The 23,936-nt window shown below is 37.4% G+C and overlaps 1 protein-coding gene across 2 annotated transcripts in view; it reads right to left on the bottom strand.

Annotated features, from left to right (window-relative positions):
* Positions 1-7,678: 7,678 nt before the first annotated feature.
* WBP4 (WW domain binding protein 4) overlaps positions 7,679-23,936 on the bottom strand; it is a 66,447-nt gene continuing 50,189 nt past the window's right edge. For both annotated transcript variants that reach the window (XM_047080466.1, XM_047080460.1), the window contains one exon: positions 7,679-8,161. In XM_047080466.1, coding sequence (XP_046936422.1) covers positions 7,951-8,161 — 211 coding nt within the window. In that variant the 3' untranslated portion in view covers positions 7,679-7,950. The remainder of the gene's footprint in view (positions 8,162-23,936) is intronic.

A 23,936-nucleotide genomic window follows, 5' to 3' on the forward strand; every position in this document is an offset into this window, starting at 1 on the left:
TTTTTCAGTGTTGAGTTTTATAAGTTCTTTATATATTTTGGATACTAGAACTTTATTGGATATGTCATTTGCTAATATCTTCTCCCATTCCATAGGCTGCCTTTTAGTTTTGTTGATTGTTTCCTTTGCTGTGCAGAAAGTTTTTATTTTGAGGTAATCCCAATAGTTTATTTCTGCTTTTGTTTCTTTTGCCTCAGGAGACATGTCTCAAAAGAAGTTTCTACGGTCCATGTCAAAGAAGTTACTGGCTGTGTTCTCTTCTAGGATTTTTACGGTTTCAGGTCTCACATTTAGGTCTTTAATCCATTTGAATTTATTATTTTGTAAAAAGGTGGCCAAGTTTCATTCTTTTGCCTGTAGCTGACCAGTTTTCCCAACTCCATTTGCTGAAGAGACTGTCTTTTTCCCATTGTATATTCTTTCCTGCTTTGTCGAAGATTGACCATATAATTGTGGGTTTATTTTTGGGTTTTCTATTCTGTTCTATTGACATGTGTGTCTATTCGGCCAGTACCATAATGTTTGGATTACTACAGCTTTGTAATATAACTTGAAGTCCAATATTGTGATACCTCCAGTTTTGCTTTTCTTTTCTTTTTCAAGATTGCTTTGGCTATTCAGGGTCTTTTGTGGTTCCATACAAATTTTAGGATTGTTTGTTCTAGTTTTGTGAGAAGTACTGTTGGTATTTTGATAAGGATTGCAATAAATGTGGAGATTGCTTTGGATAGTATAAACATTTTAATAATATTCCTCTAATCCATGAGCATGGAATATTTTTCCATTTCTTTGTGTCTTCTTCAATTTCTTTCATCGGTGTTTTATAGTTTTCTGAGTACAGGTTCTTCATCTCTTCGGTTAGGTTAGATTTATTGCTAGGTTTCTTATTTTTGGTACAATTGTAAATGGGATTGTTGTCTTAATTTTATTTTCTGATGCTTCATTATTGGTATATAGAAATGCAACAGCTTTCTGTACCTTGATTTTTTTTATCCAGGGACTTTACTGAATTCATTTATCAGTTACAGGATTTTTTTGGTGGAGTCTTTTGGGTTACCTGTATATAGTATCATGTCATCTGTAAATAATAAAAGTTTTACTTCTTCCTTACCCATGTGGATGCCTTTTATTTCTTTTTCTTCTATGATTGCTGTGGTTAGGACTTCCAGTACTATGTTGAATAAAAGTCGTGAGAATGGACATCCTTGTTTTGTCCCTGACCTTAGGGGAAAAGCTCTCAGGTTTTCCCCCATTGAATTTGATTTTGCTGTGGGTTTTCAATATGTGGCCTTTATTATGTTGAAGTATGTTTCCTCTAAACCTTCTTTGTTGACGGTTTTTATCATGAATGTGGTACTTTGTCAAATGCTTTTTCTGTACCTATTGAAATGATCATATGGTTTTTGTTCTTATTTTTTATTGATGTGATGTATCATGTTGATTGACTTGCGAGTACTGAACCACCCTCAGAACCCCAGAATAATTCCCACTAGATCGTGGGATGGTTTTTGAATGTATTATTGAATTCACTTTAGTAGTATTTTATTGAGAATTTTTGCATCTATTTTCATCAGGGATATTGGCCTGTAGTTCTCTTTTTTAGTGGTATCTTTATCCAGTTTTGATATCAGGGTAATGGCATCATAGAATGAATTTGGAAGTTTTCCTTCCTTTTCTAATTTTTGGAATAGTTTGAAAAAAATAAGTATTAACTCTTTTTTAAATATTTGGTAGAATTTGCCTGTGAAGCCATCTAGTCATGGACTTTTGCTAAGAGTTTTTTGATTACTGATTCAATATCTTTGTTGCTTATCTGTCTGTTCATATTTTCTATTTCTTTCTTTTTCAGTTTTGGTTGTTTATATATTTCTAGAAATTTATTCATTTCTTCTAAGTTGTCCAGTTTGTTGGCATATAGTTTTTCATAATATTATGATTATTTGTATTTCTGTTGGTGTTGGCTGTTATTTCTGCTCTCTCATTTGTGATTTTATTTGAGTCCTTTCTCTTTTTTTCTTGATAAGCCTGGCTAGAGGTTTATCAATTTTGTTAATTTTTTCCAGATAACCAACTCCTGGATTCGTTGATCTGTTCCATTGGTTTTTTTTTTTTAATGTTTTTTTGTTATCATTTTTTTTTTAATTTTGAGAGAGAGAGAGAGAGAGAGAGAGAGAGAGAGAGAGAGAGAGAGAGAGAACACAAACAGGGGAGGAGCAGAAAGAGAGAGGGAAACACAGAATCTGAAGCAGGCTCCAGGCTCTGCGCTGTCAGCACACAGAGCCTGACTCAGGACTCGAACCCATGAACTGTGAGATTATGACCTGAGCCAAGGTGAGGTGCTTAAATGACTGAGCCACCCAGGTGTCCCTGTTCTGTTTTTTTTTTGTTTTTGTTTTTGTTTTTAGTTTCTATATCATTTGTTTCTGCTCTAATCTTTATTATTTCCTTCCTTCTGCTGGTTTTAGGTTTTATTGTTCTTTCTGTAGCTCTTTTAGGTGTAAGGGTAGATTGTTTATATGAGATTTATCTTACTACTTAAGTTAGACCTATACTGCTTTTATAAACTTCCCTCTTAGAACTGCTTTTGTTGCATCCCAGAGGTTTTGGATCATTGTGCTTTCGTTTTTATTTGTTTCCATGTATTTTTAATTTCTTCTTTTATTTGGTTGATCCATTTGTTGTTTAGCAGCATGTTATTTAAACTCCATGTATTTGTGTTCTTTCCAGATTTTTTTCTTGTGGTTCATTTTTAGTTTCATAGCATTGTGTTCAGAAAAGATGCATGGTATGATTTCAATCTTTTTCAATTTGTGAGACTTGTTTTGTGGCCTAAAATGTTACTGTTTCTGGAGAATGTTCTATGTGCACTTGAAAAGAATGTGTATTCTGTTTTAGGATGGAATGTTCATAATATATCTGTTAAATCCATCTGTTCCAGTGTGTCACTCAAAGGTATTGTTTTCTTGTTGATTTTCTGTTTAGATGATCTCTCCATTGATGTAAGTGGGGAGCTAACGTCCTTTATAATTAATGTTTATTTATTTTTGAGAGAGAGAGAGAGACAGTGCGAGTTGGGGAGGGGCAGAGAGAGAAGGACACAGAATCTGAAGCAGCCCCAGCCCCTGAGCTGTCAGCACAGAGCCCAACGTGGGGCTCGCACACACGAACCATGAGATCATGACATGAGTTGAAGTCAGACACCCAACTGACTGAGCCACCCAGGCACTCCATGTCCTTTATAATTATTGTACCACTATCGATTAGTTCCTTTATGTTTGTTATGAACTATTTTATGTTTTGGGGTGTTCCTATGATGGCTGCCTAAATATTTATAATTGTTATATCTTCTTGTTGGATCATCCCCTTTATTATTATATAGTGTCCTTCTTTGTCTCTTGTTACAGTCTTTGTTTTAAAGTCTCTTTTGTCTAATAGAAGTACTGCTACTCCAGCTTTTTTGACATCCATTTGCATGATAGATATTTTTCCATCCCTCACTTTCAATCTTTAGGTGCCTTTATATCTAAAATAAGTCTCTTGTGGGCAGCATATAGACGGGTCTTACTTTTCTTTTCCATTCTGTCACCTTATGTCTGTTGATTGGACCATATAGTCTATTTACATTCAAAGTAATTATTGCAATACCTGGGTGGCTCCACTCAGGTCATGATCTCATGGTTGTGAGATCGAGCCCTGCTTTGGGCTCCGTGCTGGGTGTGGAGCCTGCTTGGGATTCTTTCTCTCTCTGTCCCTCTCCCTTTCAAAGAAAAGATTTTTAAAAAGTAATCATTGACAGATATTATTTATTGCCATTTTGTTACTTGTTTTGTGGTTGTTTCTGAAGATTTTCTCTGACCCTTTCTTGTCATTCTCTCTTTCAAGTTTTGCTGATTTTCTTTAGAAATTTATTTGGATTTCTTTCTCTTTATTCTTCACATGTTTATTAGTAGTTTTTGATATATGGTTACTATTAGGTTTGCATATAAATTCTTCTGCATTAGCAGTCTATATTAAGTTGATGATCATTTAAGTTTGAACTCATTCTTCTTTCCTCTGCATGTTTTAGGTATATATTATTATATCCTCTTTGGGGGTAGTTCCTTGACTGATTTTATAGAGAAATATTCATTTATACTGATTTTGTATTTCCTACCTTTTTACTGTCAGTTTTGGTCTCTCCTTTATATATGTATATATATATATATATATATATATATATATATATACACACACATATATATGTGTGTCTATATATATATATACACATATATATATAGACACACATATATATATACACACATATATATATATAGACACACATATATATATGTATATATACCAATTTGTATTTTTTAAAAGTTATTTATTTATATAATCTCTGCACCCACTGTGGGGCTCAAAGTCACATGCTCTACTGATTGAGCTAGCCAGGCCCCCCTTTCTACTCAAAGAGTCCCATTTAATATTTCTTACAGGGTTGATTAGTGGTCATGAACTTTAGTTTTTGTCTGGGAAACTCTTAATCTCTCCTTCTATTCTGAATGATAACCTTGCTGAATAAAGTATTCTTGCCTGCAGATTTTTCCTATTCAGCACTTTGAATATGTCATGCCACTTATGGGGTTTCTCTTGTAAGATATTTCTTTTGTTTTGCTTTCTTATTTATTTATTTAATTTACTTATTGAGAGAAAGAGAGAATCCCAAGCTTTCAGCACGTAGAGCCTGACACAGGGCTTGAACTCAGAAACCATGAGCTCGTGACCTGAGCCAAAACCGAGTTGGATGCTCAACTAATGGAGCCACCCAGGCGCCCCGGTCTTGCTTTTAAGATTTATCACCACATTTTTTCAATTTAGTTACAATGTATCTTGGTGTGGGTCTGCTTTTGTAGATTTTGATGGGAAATCTCTGTGCCTCCTGTACCTGGATGTGTTTCCTTCCGAGATTAGGGAACCTTTCAGCTATTTCTTCAGATTAATTTTCTACCCCCTTTTTTCTCTCTCTTCTTCTGGGTGTCCTATAATATGAAATTATTACATTTGATGGAGTTGCTAAATTTCCTGTCTGTTCTTGTTTCATGTAATTGTTTTTACTCTCTTTTGTTCAACTTGATTATGTTCCATTACTCCGTCTTCTAGGTCACTAATTTGTTCCTCTGCTTCTTCCATCCCACTATTCATTCTGTCATTCGTGTTTCTTATTTCATTTATTGAGCTCTTTATCTCTGCTATGTTATTCCTTATCTCTGAGTTAAGTGTCTCATGTCCAGTTTTCTCAAGTCCAGTGAGTATCTTGAGGTCATTGCTTTAAACTGGTGTGTTAGATGTATCTGTTTTGCTTAGATCTCTAGCCATGGACTTGTTCTTGGAGCTGGGAAAATTTTCTCTCATTTTGTCTGCTTCTCTGTGTGTTTCTGTGTGTTGTCAGCTAGGTATTCTGTTCTTAAAAGTAGCGATTATAAAGAGGAGGTCCTGGAGTGCCCTGCAGTGCAGTATCCCCTGTTCATCAGAACCTGGCATTGCAGGAGAGTACCTATGTGTGTTGACACCCTGCTGTTGTGTCACTTTTCCTTTCAGTGCAGTTGTCTGCACTGACTCTCTGCATGTTGTGGGCTGTGATTGTTCTCTGTGGTGTTAGTGGGACTCTGGCAGGCCAGCTCTGATGGCCTGTGCCCACAGGGGAACTTGGGAGTGGGAAGCAGTGTTAGAAAAATTTGTGTTGGGACCCTAGTCCTATGCTAGATTTCACAAAATATTGTGGCAGCTGGGAACTTGTGCATTGGGGCCAAGTGGTGGGTGTTCAAGGTTGGGCATGGGGCAGTGCTGGGTGATTTGCACAGTGGCAGGCAATATCTGGTGGCTAGGCAGGGTGTAAGCATAGCTTTAGCAAAATTTGCACTGAGCCCAGGGATGAGGCCTCCAGGCTTGGAGGGGGAAAGTGCTCTGGAGAACTTGTGGGGATGGTATATTGGTAGTACATTCGGTAGCAAGTGTCTGTGCAGTACCACCTCCTGCAGGTGGCTCTGTTTATGCTGGTGGGTAAGGGAGGAAAACAGTACCTGCCAGCTCCCTCATTTTCCAAATCTCTTAACATGCTCCATACTCAGTAGGAACAGCTCTCCTATTTGTCCCTGGTGTTGTGTAAGCTGCCATTTTTATGTTGCCTCTCCAAGCCAGCTGCTCTGTAAGAGCGGAGACACAGCTATCGCTTGCCCAGTGCAGAGTTGGCTGACTCCAGGATCCAAGTCCCACTGGTTTTACAAACACAGGTTGGTTTTTAAAGCCAACCTTATGGGGATTAGCTTTCCTTGCGTGCGATGGCCTGTATCTCTGCTCTCTCCATACAGGAGAGCTCCCTCTCTCCTGCTGACAGCCTCCCTCTGCCTAGCTGACCGTCCTGACCTTTGAGAGGCAGCTCCACGTCTATATTTAGCTGTGGTTTGTTCTGCCAGTCTTCAGATCATTCTCTGGTTTGTTGACCTGGATATGGATGGTATCTAGTTGTAAATGTGGGACAGGGTGAGCTTGGGGTCCTCTTAATCCACCATCTTCCCAAGCTCCTGATGATAAGGTATGTTTTTTGCATATTTTGTATGAGCTACGTGGGGGTAAAATAAAGTAGCATTCCATTTATGGTCTTATTACTTTCTCCAATTAAGGGCAGTCGAGCACCAAAATGTACTGCTTAGGTAGATGACAAATGCACTATTGAGAACCTAAAATATTTCTTCATACGCTATGTATTCATGAAATACCTAAATAAGTAGACTGATCAAATATAGTCAAATCTCCAAATACTGTTTCACCAATGCTGTTAACTCTGATCAGTATTAGAAAAAAAAATCCAATCCAATATTAACTCGTTCATAAAGTTTTTAATAAGCTATCATTTTCTTACATGTACACTACTAGTAAACTTAAAAAGACAAATATTTACTACCAAACGTTAAATACTGTACAATTTATAAAAAATATAATTTTAAGAATTTGGAGTAATAAAGGGAAGAAACCATCTTCAAATGGATAAAATAAGAAAATCCTACTTGTTAAGAAATGTAACCAGAAAAGATATTTCCAATTTGTCTAAGGGAATACTAAAACTTTACTGAAGTCAGAGATCATAGTATTTTTGTTCAAGCCTTTATCTACATAGCTTTAAATAAGCCTGAAAAATTACTTTCTAGTATATATAAGGCTGTTTGAAACAGAGTGCATGACTGAGAGAAGGACTATGCTAGCATGTGAAATCATGAAGAACAGGGATATATCTTATTCATCTTTATATCCTCAGCTCCTAGCATAATGCCTAGCTCAAGGTAAGTAATGTTTAAACAATGCTTGCTGCTTTGAACCAAACTGGGGAAATACACATTTCTACCTTTGGTCCAAATTTCATTCCATATTAAGCACTACATTTAAAGTTCCTGAGTTGCAGTCCTGGTTCTTGGCCCTTAGCCTTAAACTGGGTATGGTAGGCCAACACACATAAACATTCTGTATCAGCCTTTTGACAGAATCCTTAGAACTGAACCATCACGGGCCTGTGAATCTTCTCTTATGTGGTCTGATTCTTATTTCTTGGATAAGTTAGTATCAGTGTGCAAAAGTAATGCATTTTCGGTGCAGGATAAGAATGTGCTTATGAGTAAGAATGGAATAAAGGCCTTGTTTTTCCATGTTTTAAGTAACAGATACATAGCATCTTATATTACGACATAATTAGCATTTTTAGACACTCAATATAATACACTGTATTACAATGAAATGTGGTGGTAGGCTTCCATTTTAGGAGCAAAAATAAGTTTCACATGAAAAAAGATTTATTTTAGATTCACAGAAAATACATTTAGAATAAATCTAAATTTTCAGCATTTAAACAAACACAGAGGAGCTTCAAGATGTATAGTCTCCATGCGGTCTGAAAAGCAGGTACAAAAAGCTCTTTTGCAATTACTGATCATCACCTCGTTGCCTTAAATTTCTAGATTTTCCATTTTCAATTCTTCTCTTTTTAAAGACTGGGGCCACTCCATCTGCCACGATTCCAAGAGAAGTGACTGTTTTTTCTTTAAATACCATTTTAGATTGTCCACCAATATCAGGTTCTGAAGTTGATACACACTCATTTTCAGTGCATGGAAGTTCAAAATCTACCTCCTCACTGAAAGAGAAAGTAAGAATAAAACCATTATTTACTAGACTAAGACAAACCTTTACCTAACCTCTGAGTCCACCAAAAGCCCAGGATCATCTTTCTAATGATAGAAGTTAAAAGTCATTTCAAAGTAGGAAACTTGAAAAATACTATTTGAATACTTGAAAAATATTATTTAAAATACAGAGTACCTATTTAGGGGGATACATGTCTGGAAAATTCTTTTTATTCTATTCTTTTAAATTCTGTTCTTTTATTCCTTCTGCACAAAGCATGTATCATCAAAGGAAATGCTTGTGCTTATACAGAACTAGCAGTATAAGTTGCAAAGGTGGATATGTGACAGTTATTTATGGAAAACTGGTTTTGCCATGAACTGACAAGGGCTCTGGGGGCTTACAGAGCACATGATGAAAACCATGGAATCCCACTGTCCTAGGGTAGGAGACTCTACATGGCTGTTTGCCTAGCACTCCTTTTCTATCTAAGATCTAGCCACCCACATGGTTAGTGAAAGTAATCGGTTGACTAGTCTAGAGATTGGTACCTGATTGACATGAACCTATCACAGTATTCCACCCTCCACACAGTCAACTGGTCCCTGAAAGAGCAACTAAGTCATGCCACACTCATCAGTCCCACCCATGAGCTTTTGAACATGGCCCAGAAAGACCATTATGTTTAACTAACTGTTTAGTGGCTAAGAGTGTAAAACCTGTGGGGAACTATATATCTTCCTATTTAAAGGAATCCTGCAATGGCTGAGAATAAAGGTGGCTTATAGGGAAAAGGAGCAATGAGCAGCAGGGGGAAAGAGAATCCTGCCAATGTTTCAAGACTTGCTCTAGTAACCCCTCAGGCTGAGTGCAATTCCTGCCCTTCTCACAGCCTGGTAGGTAGAACCTTCCTGGGAATCTTTGAACTAACAACCTATTTTTTATTTAAGGTAACTTGAGTTTCTATCACTTGAAACCAAAAGATTAACTGGTTAATATTTGTTATAGATTAATTGACCATATAAACACGGGTTTATGTCTGAGTTCTCTATTTTGTTCCAGTGATCTGTGTGTCTATTTTTGTGCCAATACCATATTGTTTTGATTACTACAGCTTTGTAGTATATCTCGAAATTTGGGGTTGTGATATCTCCGGCTATATTCTTCTTTTTTAAGACTGCTTTGGCTATTTGGGGTCTTTTAGGGTTCCATACAAATTTTATAATTTGTATGGAACCCTAGTTCTAGTTCTGTGTAAAATGCTGTTGGTATTTTGATAGGGATTATATTGTATCTGTAGATTGCTTTAATAGTATGGACATTTTAACAATATCAATTCTCCTAACCCATGAGCATGGAGTATCTTTCCATTTGTTTGTGTTGGCTAAAACTTAATATATGCTATCAGGTCAATTATCTTAAAAGTACATGAAAACAAATTTGCTTCCCTCTCAGAAAGACTCTGTAGAAAGGCCTGTAAAAATAGTTTTACAAAATCTTTTCATGTCCCATCCTATATACACATGAATAAAAACAGGTTTAAAAAAATAGGTGTCTAGGCATTGTAATAAATATTTTTTAAGATTTTAAGTAATCTCTACACCTACTGTGGAGCTCAAACTCACAACCCTGATATCAAGTCACATGCTCTACCAAATGAGCCAGCCAGGCACCACTAATTTTTTTTAAATGTAAAAACAGTTTGGAAATTTGTTAGTCTTACAACAAAACAAAAACAGAGAATATAAGTATAAAAATAAAATTTCAGGCTAGTAATGGCTAGTTCAAAACTAAAACAAAACTTTTCCACATAATATAACAAACACTTGAGAAAGAATCTATCTTAGATCATAATGTGATAAACATTTCCTCAAAATATGATGAGGGGATGCAGCAAATAGGGATTCTCACTGGAACTGGTCTTAAATCTGATTTGTTTTGAAAACATGCCTTCCAAAACTTTTCTTTACTGTATTAAAAATATATGTTAGTGGTTCCTGGGTGGCTCCGTTGGTTAAGTGGCTGGCTCTTGGTTTAAGCTCAGGTCATGATCTCATGGTTCATAAGTTTGAGCCCTGCATTGGGCTTTGTACTGACAGTATACAGCTTGCTTGGAATTCTCTCTCTGCCTCTCTCTCTCAAAATAACAAATACTTTAAAAAAAAAAAATATATATATATATACACACACATAATGTATATATTATATAAAATGTTTTATTATATATTAATATCTATATGAATATAATTATATATAATTGATTATATACATATAGAATTATTATATACACATATAATAAATGCTATTTTTATTTATTTTTACTACTTCCCTATTTTCTTAGACTGCCAACGATGGTGCTTTTTCTAAGGTTAGTAGCCCCTGCAGTTGATACAGTATTCTTGGCTTTTATTCTTTTATTACATGAGAGGAAACTAAGGTTTAAAGAGGTTAAATAACCTGATCAAACTGTTATGTACGTAGAGCTTGGATTAAAACCCAGGCCTTTCTGACCTAAAATCTGTCTTTTTTTCCCCTAGACCACTCTGCTTCCAGGTGAAACTAAGAAATTCTATTAGCCAAGGAGAGAAACATTTGAGGAATGAAGTGTAGCAGGGTTTGGTCACTGGAAAAATGAATCTGTATCCAAGAAAATCTGATGTGAGATTCATTTATTTCATTTGAATCTTGGTGCTTCATATTATATTTTGTTAGAGTGATCAAGCTGTAACAGTCTTCTTTTTTAAGTTTATTTATTTTGAGAAAGAGAGAGAGCTGGGTAGAGGCAGAGAAGGGGGAAGAGAGAGAGAATCTCAAGCAGGCTCTGCACTGCCAGTGCCGAGCTTGATGCGGGGCTTGAATCCACGAACTGTATATCATGACCTGAGCCGAAATCAAGCTGGGCACTAAACCTACTGAACCACCCAGGCGCCCCTAGCATTTCTTAAGGGGAATTATGGGAAAGGTAAAATAGAGGAGGGTTCCATCTTTGAAATGATGGTTCTACGAAGTTCCTAAGTTGAGGTTAACAGAAGTGGCAGTAAAGTAGGATATATATCCTTATGACAGATTTAAAAGTTTGTATTTGAAAGAAAAGGTAAGAGACTGCAAGTAAATCTATTACAGAGAAATGTCTACTCAAATAACTTTGGAACAGTTACAAAAAATTATACAAGCACTTCCACAAAACCATACTCATTTCCAAATTCAAAATGCAAGAACTGTAAAGGTCATAGTATTTGAACACAACATAATAAAGGTGAAAAAATAAATACCCCTGCCACATGCATATTTTAAAATGTGAAAATTAAAGGAAACCTTTTTTTTTTTTTTTTTTTTTTTAAAGGAAATCTCATTTAGAATGGAGTCAGGCCAGCAGGGCAAGCTCTCACAACTTCTCACTTCTCAATTCCAGACCTAAGGGGAAGAGAGGGACTTTGCACAAGGATACTATTTTGCTATCCCAACAGGAGGAAGAAAGGCTTTCCTCCTCCCCCAAGCAACAATCCAGCCAATGAGACACTGACACCTCAGCCAGTGAAAACCCACTATACTTCCAGTTCCCAATTTACTCTAATGGACTTTTTTGTTTATAACAGCTTTCTCAACATTCTGTTTTCTTCTTTATTAAAGGGCATTCCTCTCCTTCCTTCTGAATTCTTGCCTATGGTTTTGCCCTATCTTGTTTGTCCTGGACTGCAATTCTCTAGTATTACTGAATAAACCTGTTTTTTTGTTTTTTTTTGTTTTTGTTTTTTTTTTGCTGGTAAAATAACTGGCAATCTTATTTATTTTTAAAAGTTTATTTTGAGAGAGTGAGTATGGGGGAGGGGTAGAGAGAACAGGAAAGAGAGAATCCCAATCAGGCTCTGTGTCATCAGCATGAAGCCCCACATGGAGCTCAGACTAATGAACCATGAGATCATGATCTGAGCCAAAATCAAGAGACAGAGGCTTAACCAACTGAGCCACCCAGGTGCCCCTGGCAGTTTTATTTTTAAAGTCAGCATTACTTGATCAAAAATGAGATCTAGGGAAGACCTTCAACAACTCTAAGGCTGGTGAGCAAAGAGATGACGGTATCTACAGAGCCAACTGGGTACACTGTCTTCTCACCACCTACAGAGTTTGAAGGTAAGTTTTCTCCTGGATTTTGAGCGCCCTGCTTTGTGTTTAAGCCTCCAGGCTTCATTTGCAATCTGTTTTCAGGCCTTGTGTTTTTTTGTTTTTGTTTTTTCAATCTCTGAGAGTACTTGTGTGGCCTTCGGTCTGACTCCCTTTAGGACACGAGACTCTTCATGATGAAACCATGCTGGTCTCTGGCTTGACTCCTGCCTGGAACCAGACTGTGCCTACTGAAACTGTTCTAGCTTTTGGTCTGCCTCCTTTTTAGAACCAGACTGTTCCTGTTGGAACTGTGCTGTTTATTTTTTTATTTTTGTAAATGTTTTATTATTTATTTTTTGGGAGAGAGAGAAAACGAACAAGCGGGGGAGGGGAAGAGAGAGGAAGACACAGAACCCAAAGCAGGTTTAGGTTCTGAGCTGTCAGCACAGAGCCTGATGTGGGGCTCGAACTCACAAACTGCAAGATCATGACCTGAGCCAAAGTTGGACGCTTAACTGACAGACATCCATGCGCCCTGAAACTGTGTTTAGAAATTTCTTTCTGCTCTAGAGAAAAGCCTCTAAGAAATGGGAGAACAGTTATCAAAATGCTTGAGGGTACCCCCCACTTCTCATGTTTCTGGGACTCTGGCTGGTTTTATGTTTAAAATTTAACGTCCTGGAGTGCCTGTGGCTCACTTGAGCATCTTACTCCTGATTTCAGCTCTGGTCATGATCCCAGGGTGGTGGGATCAAGCCCTGCATTGGGCTCTGCACTGAGCATGGAGCCTGCTTAAAATTCTCTCTCTCCTTCTACCCCTCTCCCCAATTCACTCATTCTCTAAAATAAGAACAAAAAAATCCCACGTTGGGCTCTGTGCTGATAGTACAGAGCGTGGGACCCATTTCAAGTTCTGTGTCTCCCTCTCTCTCTCTGTCCCTCCCCCATTCATGCTCGCTCTCTCTCTCAAAACTAAACGTAAAAAAAAAGGGTCTCTTATTGGGGTGCCTGGGTGGCTCAGTCAGTTCAGTGTCTGATTCTTGACTTCAGCTCAGGTTATGATCTTGCGGTTTGTGGGTTAGAGCCCCACGTCGGACTCTGTGCTGGCAGGGAAGAGGCTGCTTGGGATTCTGTTTCCCTCTCTTCTCAAAAAAAAAAAAAAAAAAACTATCGTCTTCATGCATGTATATTTATAACTAAATGGATCAACTTAGCCAAAAGTAATTTTGAACCTCAATGGCTATTATGGGAAACTTTTAATCTTCACAAACTTGTTTTACTCAAAATTAAATTAGAAAGCTGTGACTTGCAGGGACGCCTGGGTGGCTCAGTCGGTTAAGCGTCCGACTTCAGCTCAGGTCACGATCTCACGGTCCGTGAGTTCGAGCCCTGAGTCGAGCTCTGGGCTGATGGCTCAGAGCCTGGAGCCTGCTTCCGGTTCTGTGTCTCCCTCTCTCTCTGACCCTCCCCCGTTCGTGCTCTGTCTCTGTCTCAAAATAAATAAACGTTAAAAAAAATAAAAAAAAAAAAAAGAAAGCTGTGACTTGCAGAAAAACAAAAACACAACTGACTGGGATGCCTATTTTATTTTTTATTAAAATTTTTATTACATATAGTATTAGTTTCAGGTGTACAATACAGTGATTCAAGAATTCTGTATGTTAGTGCTCATTGAGATAAGTGGACTCTTAATCCCCTTTACCTGTGTCATGCACGCCCCTCCTGCCCATCTCCTCTCTGATAACCATCACTTTGCTCTCTAGTTCAGAGTCTGGGTTTTTTTTTGGATTGTCTTTTATTCCTTGTTCATTTGTTTCTTAAATTTCACATATGAGTGAAATCATACAGTATGTGTCTTTCTCTGACTTATTTCACTTAGCATTATATCCTGTAGATCTACCCACGATGCTGCAAATGGCAAGATTTCATTTTTTAAATGACTGAATACTATTCCATTGTATGTATACACAACCTCTTCTTTATCCATTCATCTACTGATGGACACTTGCATTGCTTTCATAGTTTGGTTACTGTAAGAAGTGCTGCAATAAATATAGAGGTGCATATATCTTTTCAAATTAGTGTTTTTGTATTCTTTGGGTAACATCCAGTAGTGAAATCAGCGGATCATATGGTAGTTTTATTTTTAATTTTTTGAGGAATCTCCATACTATATTCTACTGTGGCTGTACCAGTTTGCATTCCCAACAGTTTTTCTCCACATACTCACCAACAGTTATTGTTTGTATTTTAGTTTTTAGCCATACTGACAGATGTGAGAGATTTCTCATTGTGGTTTTGATCTGCAATTCCCTGATGATAAGTGATATTGAGTATCTTTTCATATGTCTGTTGGCCATCTGTTGGTCTCTTCTGGAGAAAAGTCAGTTCATGTCTTCTGCCCATTTTTTAACTGGAATATTTGTTTTGTTGAGTTGTATACATTCTTTGTATATTTGGATATCCTTTATCACATATGTAATTTGCAAATATCTTCTCCCATTCAGCAGGCTTTCATGTTTCTTCGTTGTTTACTTTGCAGTACAGAAGCTTTTATTTTGGTGTAGTTTATTTTTTGTTTCACTTGCCTCCGTAGACCTATGTAGAAATTGTTACAGCTAATGTCAGGGAAATTACTGTCTGTGCTCTCTTCTAGGATTTTTATGGTTTCATGTCTCACATTTAGGTCTTTAATTCATTTTGAATTTATTTCTGTGTATGGTGTAAGAAAGTGGTCCAGTTTCATTCTTTTGCATGTAGCTATCCAGTTCTTCCAACACCATTTATTGAAGAGACTTTTTTCCATTGTATATTCATTCCTCCTTTGTCAAAGATTAATTGACCATATAATTGTGGGTTCATTTCTGGGTTTCTATAACGTTCTATTGATATATGTGTCTATATTTGTGACAATTCCATACTGTTTTGATTACTACAGGTGTGTGGTATATCTTGAAATTTGGGGTTGTGATACCTCCAGTTTTGTTGTTTTTTCAAGACTGCTTTGGCTATTGGGGTCTTTGTAGTTCCATACAAAGTTTAGTATTTATTTTAGTTCTGTGAAAAATTCTGTTGGCATTGTATCTACAGATTTTTTTTGTTGTATGGACATCTTAACAATATTTGTAATGTCTATTTGTGTGTGTCCTCTTCAATTTCTTTTATCAGCATTTCACAGGCTTTTTTTTTTTTTTTTTTCCAGTGTTTCATAGCTTTTGGGAGTTTAGTTCTTTTACTTTTTGGTTAAGTTTACTGTTAGGTTTCTACTATTTTTTGGTGTAACACTAAAAGGGGTTTTTCCCCTTAACTTCTTTCTGCTACCTCATTATGTGTATAGAAATGTAACAGATTTCTGAAAAACATTTTTTAAGTAGGTTCCACACCCAACATGGGGCTTGAAGTCACGACCCTGAGATCAAGAATTGCATGCTCCACTGACTGAGCCAGCTAGGTGCCCCGTATTTCAATATATATTGATTTTGTATCCTGTGACCTTAATGAATTCACTTACCAGTTCTAGTAGTTTTTTGGTGGAACTTTAGTGTTTTCTACATATAGTATCATGTTATCTGCAAACAGTGAACATTTTACTTCTTCCTTTCCAATTTGAATACTTTTTGTTTTTGTCTAATTGTTGTGTCCAGGACTTTCAACAATATGTTGAATATAAGTGGTGAGTGGGGACATCCTTGTCATTCTCCTGATCTTAAGGGAAAAGCTCAGGTTTTCACCACTGAGTATGATGTTCACTGTGGGGTTTCCATATATGGCCTTTATTATGTTGAACTATGTTCCCTCTAAACCTACTTTGTTGAGGGTTATCATGAATAAATGTACCTTGTCAAATGCTTTTTCTGCATCTGTGCAGATGATAACATGCTTATCATTCCCCTTATTGATGTGATGTGTCATGCTGATTAATTTGGGAATACTAAACTACCCTTTCATCCTCAGAATAAATCCCACTAGACTGTGAATGATTTTTAAAATGTATTGTTGGACTCAGTTTACTAATATTTTGTTGAGGACTTCTGCATTTATATTTGTCAGAGACATTGGACTATCATTCTTTTTTCTGCAGTGTTTTAATCTGGTTTTGGTATCAGGGTAATCCTGGCCTCATAGTATGAATATGCAACCTTGCCTTCCTCTTCTGATTTTTGGAATAGTTTGAGAAGACTAGGTATTAATTCTTTAAATGTTTGGTAGAATTCACATGTGAAGCCATCTGGTCTTGGACTTTTGTTTATGGGAGGTATTTTGATTACTGATTCAATTTCATTCCTGGTAATTGGTCTGTCCAAATTTTCTATTTCTTCCTGACAGTTTGGGAGGTTATATATATGTTTCTAGAGATTTGTGTGTTTCTTCTAGGTTGTCCAATTTGCTGGCATATAATTTTTTGTAATATTCTCTTATAATCTTTTGTATTTCTGTGATGTTGGTGGTTATTTCTTCTCTTTCACTGCTGATTTTGAGTCTCTCTTTTTTTTTTTTGGTAAGTATGGTAAAAGGTTTATTTTGTTGATCTTTTCAAACAATGAGCTCCTGGTGTCATTGACCTGTTCTACTGTATTTTAAGTTACTATTTCATTTCTGCTCTAACCCTTAAAACTTCTTCCGTCTACTGGTTTGGATTTTGTTCTTTTTCTAGCTCCTATGGGTATGAGGTTGTTTATCTATTTCTTGCTTCCTGAGGTAGGTCTGTATTGCTATAAACCTCCCTCTTAGAACAGCTTTTGCTGCATCTCAAAGATTTTGGATGATTGTATTTTCATTTTATTTCTATGTTATTTTTTATTTCCTCTTTAATTTCTTGACTGACCAATTCATTGTTTAGTAGCATGTTATTAAATCTCCATGTATTTGTGCTCTTGCCAGGTTTTTTCTTGTGGCTTTTAGTTTCAAAGCACTGTGTTCAGAACAGATGCATGGTATGACTTCAATCTTTTCCATGAGACACTTGTTTTGTGGCATAATATTTATTCTGGGGAATGGTGTATGTACACTTGAAAAAAATGTGTATTCAGCTGTTTTAGGATGGAATGTTCTGAATACATGTGTCAAATCCACCTGGTGCAATGTGTTATTCAGAGCCAGTGTTTCCTTGTTGATTTTTTGTTTGGATGATCTATCTGTTGATGTACGTGGGGTGTTAAAGTGCCCTACTTTAGGGGTACCTAGGTAGCTCAGTCAGTTAAGCATCTGACTTCAGCTCATTATCTCATTGTTTCCCATTGAATCTCTCATCACAGGGTTCAAGCCCTGTGTTGGGCTCTGTGCTGACAGCTCAGAGCCTGCTTCAGATTCTGTGTCTCCCTCTCTCTGTCCCTCCTGTTTACACTCTGTCTCTCAAAAATAAATAAACGTTAAAAAAAATTTAAAGTACACTACTATTAATGTATTACCTTCAATTACTTTCTTTTTGTTTTTAACAGTTTTATGTATTGGGGTGCTCCTATTTTGGGTGCATATTTACAACTATTATATGTTCTTGTTGGACTGTCCCCTTTAGTATTATATAGTGTCCTTCTTTGTCTCCTGTTACAGTCTTTATTTTAAAGCCTATTTTGTCTGATGCATGTATTGCCACCTGGGCTTTCTTTTGACATCCATTTGCATGATAAACATTTCTCTATCCCTTCACTTTGATTCGAAATGAGTCTCTTGTAGGCAGCATATAGATGGGTCTTGCTTTTTTATCCATTCTATCACTCTATGTCTTTTGACTGGAGTTAGTTCATTTGCATCCAAAGTAATTATTGATAAGTATGCGTTTATTACCATTTTGTTACTTGTTTTATGGTTGTTTTTGTACTTCTCTGTTCCTTTCTTCTCTTTTTTTCTCATGATTAGTTGGCCTAAGTGATATACTTGGATTCCTTTCTCTTTAGTCCTTGCATATCTATTACCGGTTTTTGAGTCATGGTTACCATTATATATATATACATGGGTGTATATATAATGGTAATTTGTGTGTGTGTGTGTATATACATGTATGGGTGTGTATATATCTTCTGCATGTAACATTCTATATTAAGTTGATGGTCACTTAAATTTGAACCTATTCTTTACCCTTCTCTCTCCCATGCCCATATTTTAGGTATATGGTTCATAATTTATGTTTATTTTGTGAATTTATTTACATAATTTATTTTGTGAATCCCTTGACTGAATTTTAAATATACTTATTTATACTGCTTTTGTGTTTCCTACTTAGTCCTACTTATGGTTTATCCATGCAGAGTCCCCTTTAACATTTCTTGTAGGGCTATTTAGTGGTCATGAATTCCTTTATCTTGTGTCTGTCCGGCAAACTCTGTATCTCTGGGATTCCTATTTTAAATTGTACCTTGAGGGTTCCATATGTTTTCAGGATACTAAGTTTGCCTTTTTGCAAGATGCTATTTACAAATCAACTGAGGCAAACAAACAACTGAAGCCATCAGAACAAAAGCCATCAAAATGGCTTCTGAGGCCGTTTTCTCCCTCCCTCCATCTGCACCCATCTTGTGCTCAGGACCCACCTCTGGCAACACTTTTGTCTGTTCTTTCTGCTGAACTTGCCTTTTAATCTCTCTGCTTCGTCCTCTCCTGAACCTATTAAAACCTGCTTCTTTAAAGTTAAGTTTTCCGAGGAACTAAATAAACTTCAAGTTCCTTGTTCCCTGGACTAAGGCTGAATTGTGAGCCATAGTTAAAAAGTTCCCTAAAGTGACTGAGGACCCCAATAAGTTTGCTGAAGAATTCAACAATTATTCAAATTTACCACTTTGGTTTCTCAGATTTATACCAATTATTCCATGTGCTTGTTGGTGAGAACCAGGCCAAACACTGGATGGAACCAGCCAGAGGAGAATATCCTGAAGGGTATTTAGAAAAACAAACATCTAACTTGTGGTAAGATGCTAGAAAACTTGTTGGAAATCACCAAGCAATTACAGTCGCTCTTCCTAAGCCTGTTGACTGAAACAAAACTCAGATTAGCACACAAAAGCTTGATGAACTTGTTCATGACTATTACAATTGACTCCACACTGTCTTTAAAGAAAATTTTGATCTTTCTTTAGATGTTAAATCCACTCAGGTAGCATTTAACTTTATGTTTATTAATGTTCTAAAGTGGGAATTTCTCCTTTAATTAAAAGGACCAGGAGAGGGGCCAACATGGTGGAGAAGTAGGGGGATCCAAAGTTCCCTTGTCTCTCAAACAAAGCAGTGTTGAAGCCAAAGGACTTTGAACTCCAAGAGTCTGGGAGGCAAAGAGACAGGGTTGCTTCCAGGGACCCACTGGGACAACCTGACGGGCCACAGGTACATGATGGTGAACGGGGAGAGATAAAAAGAATGGAGGGGAGGGATCCCCTTCTGTGGAGGGACAAGGGGAAGAGAAAGAAAGCCTGGGGAAGCATAGGACTGTATCTTGACAACAGAAAAACCTCAGACCAGGACAGAGAAAGATCCAATCTCTGAGGGGCTTTCTCCGGACTGGGGCCAGCTGCCCAGATCATGCACCTGGGGAGGGGGGGAGCCAGCTCCGGGGTGCAGTCTGCAGTAGGAGAAAGCGATCCCCTCCCTGGAGTGCTGTGGGACAGGACAAACCCCGCCTGCTTCCATCAGCCAGAGACAATGTATTGGGCAGCATGGAGCGGTGCTTCTCCAGTACAGAGTGAGAGTTTGAATCCCAGCCAAGTGCCAGGGCATGGGAGTTGGCAGAGCAAGACAAACTTCTTTGTGTGGACAGCGGCACAGTGAGTATGGCTAGAACAGAGTGGTTTGGGACATCTGGTCCATGGAGGAGAGACTGGGGTGTCGCTATTTTTCTCCTCACCACCACCACCAAGGTGGGGCCTCAGGGATCGGACCCTGGGGCCCACAGTGGAGGCGTGACCCGCCTACACCAAACCATGCCCCTCCATGCCTGATAACGCCTATCTACTGGAGCGGTATAGACCCAGATGGCCCCTCCTCCAGACCTGTGCTGCTGCATTGCCTGGTTTAATTCTCCGACAATTCTTATTATATAGATACATTCTTCCTTCTATTTCTCCTTCTTCTCTCTTCCCTCCTCTAGTCTGGTTACTCTGGTTGTTGAGTTGTTTAAGCAGACATATTTAATCCACTGTCTTCATACATGCTCTACACCTCCTTTATTTTCCTTTCTCTCTCTCTAGAATAAGCCATATTGTCTGTCTGTCTGGACAACTTTATCTTTTCTTTTTCCCCCACCTCCTTCTTTATTTTCCTCTCTCTCTCTCTGGATTAAGACATACAGTTTCTCCGCCTGGTCAATTTTTATTTTTTCTTTTGCCCCACCCCTGTCATTTCTCTCTTTGTATGTACTCTTTCATCAGCACTGCCTCCATGCTGTTCTTTACTTGTAGTTGGTGTTTCTGGTTTGGTTTTTTTTGTTAGTGTCTTTACATGTTTTCTGTCTGCTTTTTGTTTGTTTGTGTTCCTTTCCAGGGCTACTTCAAGGAACAAATCAGAGCACACCTGGTGGAGGGTCCAAAACATCACTACGAGTAGGGAGGTAAAGTAACCAAAGTCACAACAACAGAGAGAAAGTCACACTCTCTAAAAAACACCTCCTGAAGGGCCAGGCCCTGGAAAGTATATGACCCCTCTTTAATATAGTAATGCTCGTAGGTGCAGGGCACATAACAAGCTTTTAAAACACATAAGGGACAGAAAACTAGCCAAAATGATGAAATAGAAGAATTCTCCTCAAAAGAAATTCCAGGAAGAAATGACAACTAAAGAATTGCTCAAAACAGATATAAACAACATACCTTAACAAGAATTTAGAAAAGAGGTGGTCACGAGGACTGAAGAGGCAGAGGAGAGAATAGGTGAAATAGAAGATAAAATAATGGAAAAAGATGAAGCTGAGAAAAAGATAGATAAAAAAATTCTGATTCACAAGGGGAGAATTAGAGAAGTAAGTGATTCAATGAAACGGAACAATATCCATATCATAGGAGTTCCAGAAGGAGAGAGAGAAAGGGGCCAAAGGTATACTTGAACAAATCATAGCTAAGAACTTCCCCAATCTGGGGAAGGAGAAAGACATTGAAATCCAGGAGGCACAGAGAACTCCCTTTAGACATAACCTGAAATCGATCTTCTGCATGACATATCATAGTGAAACTGGAAAAATACAAAGATAAAGAGAGAATTCTGAAAGCAGCCATGGATAAGCGGGCCTCAACAAACAAGGGTAGACACATAAGGGTAGTAGCAGACCTATCTACTGAAACTTGGCAGGCCAGAAAGGAGTAGCAGGAAATTTTCTATGTGATGAACAGGAAAAATATGCAGCTAAGAATCCTTTATCCAGCAAGCGTGTCATTCAAAATAGAAGAAGAGAGAAAAGTTTTCCCAAACAAAAACTGAAGGAATTCATCACCACTAAACCAGCCCTACAAGAGATCCTAAGGGGGATTCTGTGAGTGAAATGTTGCTAGGACCACAAAGGACCAGAGACATCACCACAAGCATGAAACCTACGAATAACACAATGACTCTAAACCCATATCTTTCAATAGTAACACTGAATGTAAATGGACTAAATGCTCTAATCAAAAGACACAGGGTATCAGAATGGATAAAAAAAACAAGACCCATCTATTTGCTCTCTACAAAAGACCCATTTTAGACTTGAGAACACCTTCATATTCAAAGTGAGGGGATGCAGAACCATTTATCATGCTACTGAAGTCAAAGCTGGAGTAGTCATACTTACATCAGACAAACTAGATTTTAAACTAAAGGCTGTAACAAGAAATGAAGGAGGGCATTATATAATAGTTACGGGGTCTATCCATCAAGAGGAGCTAACCATTATAAATGTCTATGCACTGAATTTGGGAGAACCCAAATATATAAAACAATCACAAACATAAGCAATCTTATTGGTAAGAATGTGGTAATTGCAGAGGACTTTAATACTCCACTTACAACACATCATCTAGACACGCCATCTAGACAGAAAATCAGTAAACAAAGGCCCTGAATGATACATTGGACCAGATGGACTTGACAGATATGTTTAGAACTCTGCATCCCAAAGCAACAGAATATACTTTCTTCTGGAGTGCACATGGAACATTCTCCAAGAAAGATCAGAAACTGGGTCACAAAACAGCCCTCAATAAATATAAAAGAATTGAGATCATACCATGCACACTTTCAGATCACAATGCTATGAAACTTGAAATCAACCACAGGAAAAAGTCTGGAAAACCTCTAAAAGCATGGAGGTTAAAGAACATCCTACTAAAGAATGAATGGGTCAACCAGGCCATTAGAGAAGAAATTAAAAAATATATGGAAACAAATGAAAATGAAAACACAACAGTTCAAACCCTTTGGGATTTGACAGTCCTAAGAGGACAGCAAAAACAGCAGAGACAGTCGTAAGAGGAAAATACATTGCAATCCAGGCCTAACTCAAGACACAAGAAAAATCCCATATACAAAATCTAACAGCACAGCTAAAGGAACTAGAAGCAGAACAGTAAAGACACCCTAAACCCAGAAGAAGAAGAGAAATAATAAAGATCAGAGCAGAAATAAACAATACAGAATAAAAAAAAAAACAAACAAACCCCAAAACAAAACCGTAGAGCAGATCAACAAAGGCAAGAGTTGGTTTTTTGAAAAAATAAACAAAATTGATAAATCTCTAGCCAGGCTTCTCAAAAAGAAAAGAGAGAGGACCCAAATAGATAAAATCATGAATGAAAATGGAATTATTACAACCAATCCCTTAGAAATACAAGCAATTATCAGGGAATATGGAAAATTATATGCCAACAAACTGGACAACCTGGAAGAAATGGATAAATTCTTAAACACCCATACACTTTCCAAACTCAAATGGGAAGAAATAGAAAATTTGAACAGACCCATAACTAGTGAAGAAATTGAATCAGTTATCAAAAATCTCCCAACAAATAAGAGTCCAGGACCAGATGGCTTCCCTGGGGAACTCTACCAGACATTTAAAGCAGAGATAATACCTATCCTTCTCAAGCTGTTCCAAAAAATAGAAAGGGAAGGAAAACTTCCGGACTCATTTTATGAAGCCAGCATTACCTTGATTCCCAAACCAGACAGATCCCACAAAAAAGGAGAACTACAGGCCAATATCCCTGATGAACATGGATGCAGAAATTCTCAAGATAATAGAAAATCGAATTCAACAGCATATAAAAAAAATTATTTACCATGATCAAGTGGGATTCATTCCTGGGCTGCAGGGCTGGTTCAATATTTGCAAATCAATCAATGTGATACATCACATTAATAAAAGAAAAGAACTATACGATCCTATTAATAGATTCAGAAAAAGCATTTGACAAAATACAGCATCTTTTCTTAATGAAAACCCTCGAGAAAGCGGAGGAACATACTTAAACATCATAAAAGCCATTTATGAAAAGCCCACAGCTAATATCCTCAATGGGGAAAAACTGAGAGCTTTCCCCCCCAAGATCAGGAACACGACAGGGATGTGTACTCTCACCACTGTTGTTTAACATAGTGTTGGAAGTCCTACCACTAGCAATCAGACAACAAAATGAATCACAGGCATCCAAATTGGCAAAGAAGAAGTCAAACTTTCACTTTTTGCAGACGACATGAGACTCTACATGGAGAACCCAACAGACTCCACC

This window comes from Lynx rufus, unplaced genomic scaffold (assembly GCF_022079265.1).
Source record: "Lynx rufus isolate CCGP_SWC_20201006 ecotype Redwood Valley unplaced genomic scaffold, mLynRuf1.p SCAF_1, whole genome shotgun sequence".
Taxonomy (NCBI): domain Eukaryota; kingdom Metazoa; phylum Chordata; class Mammalia; order Carnivora; family Felidae; genus Lynx; species Lynx rufus.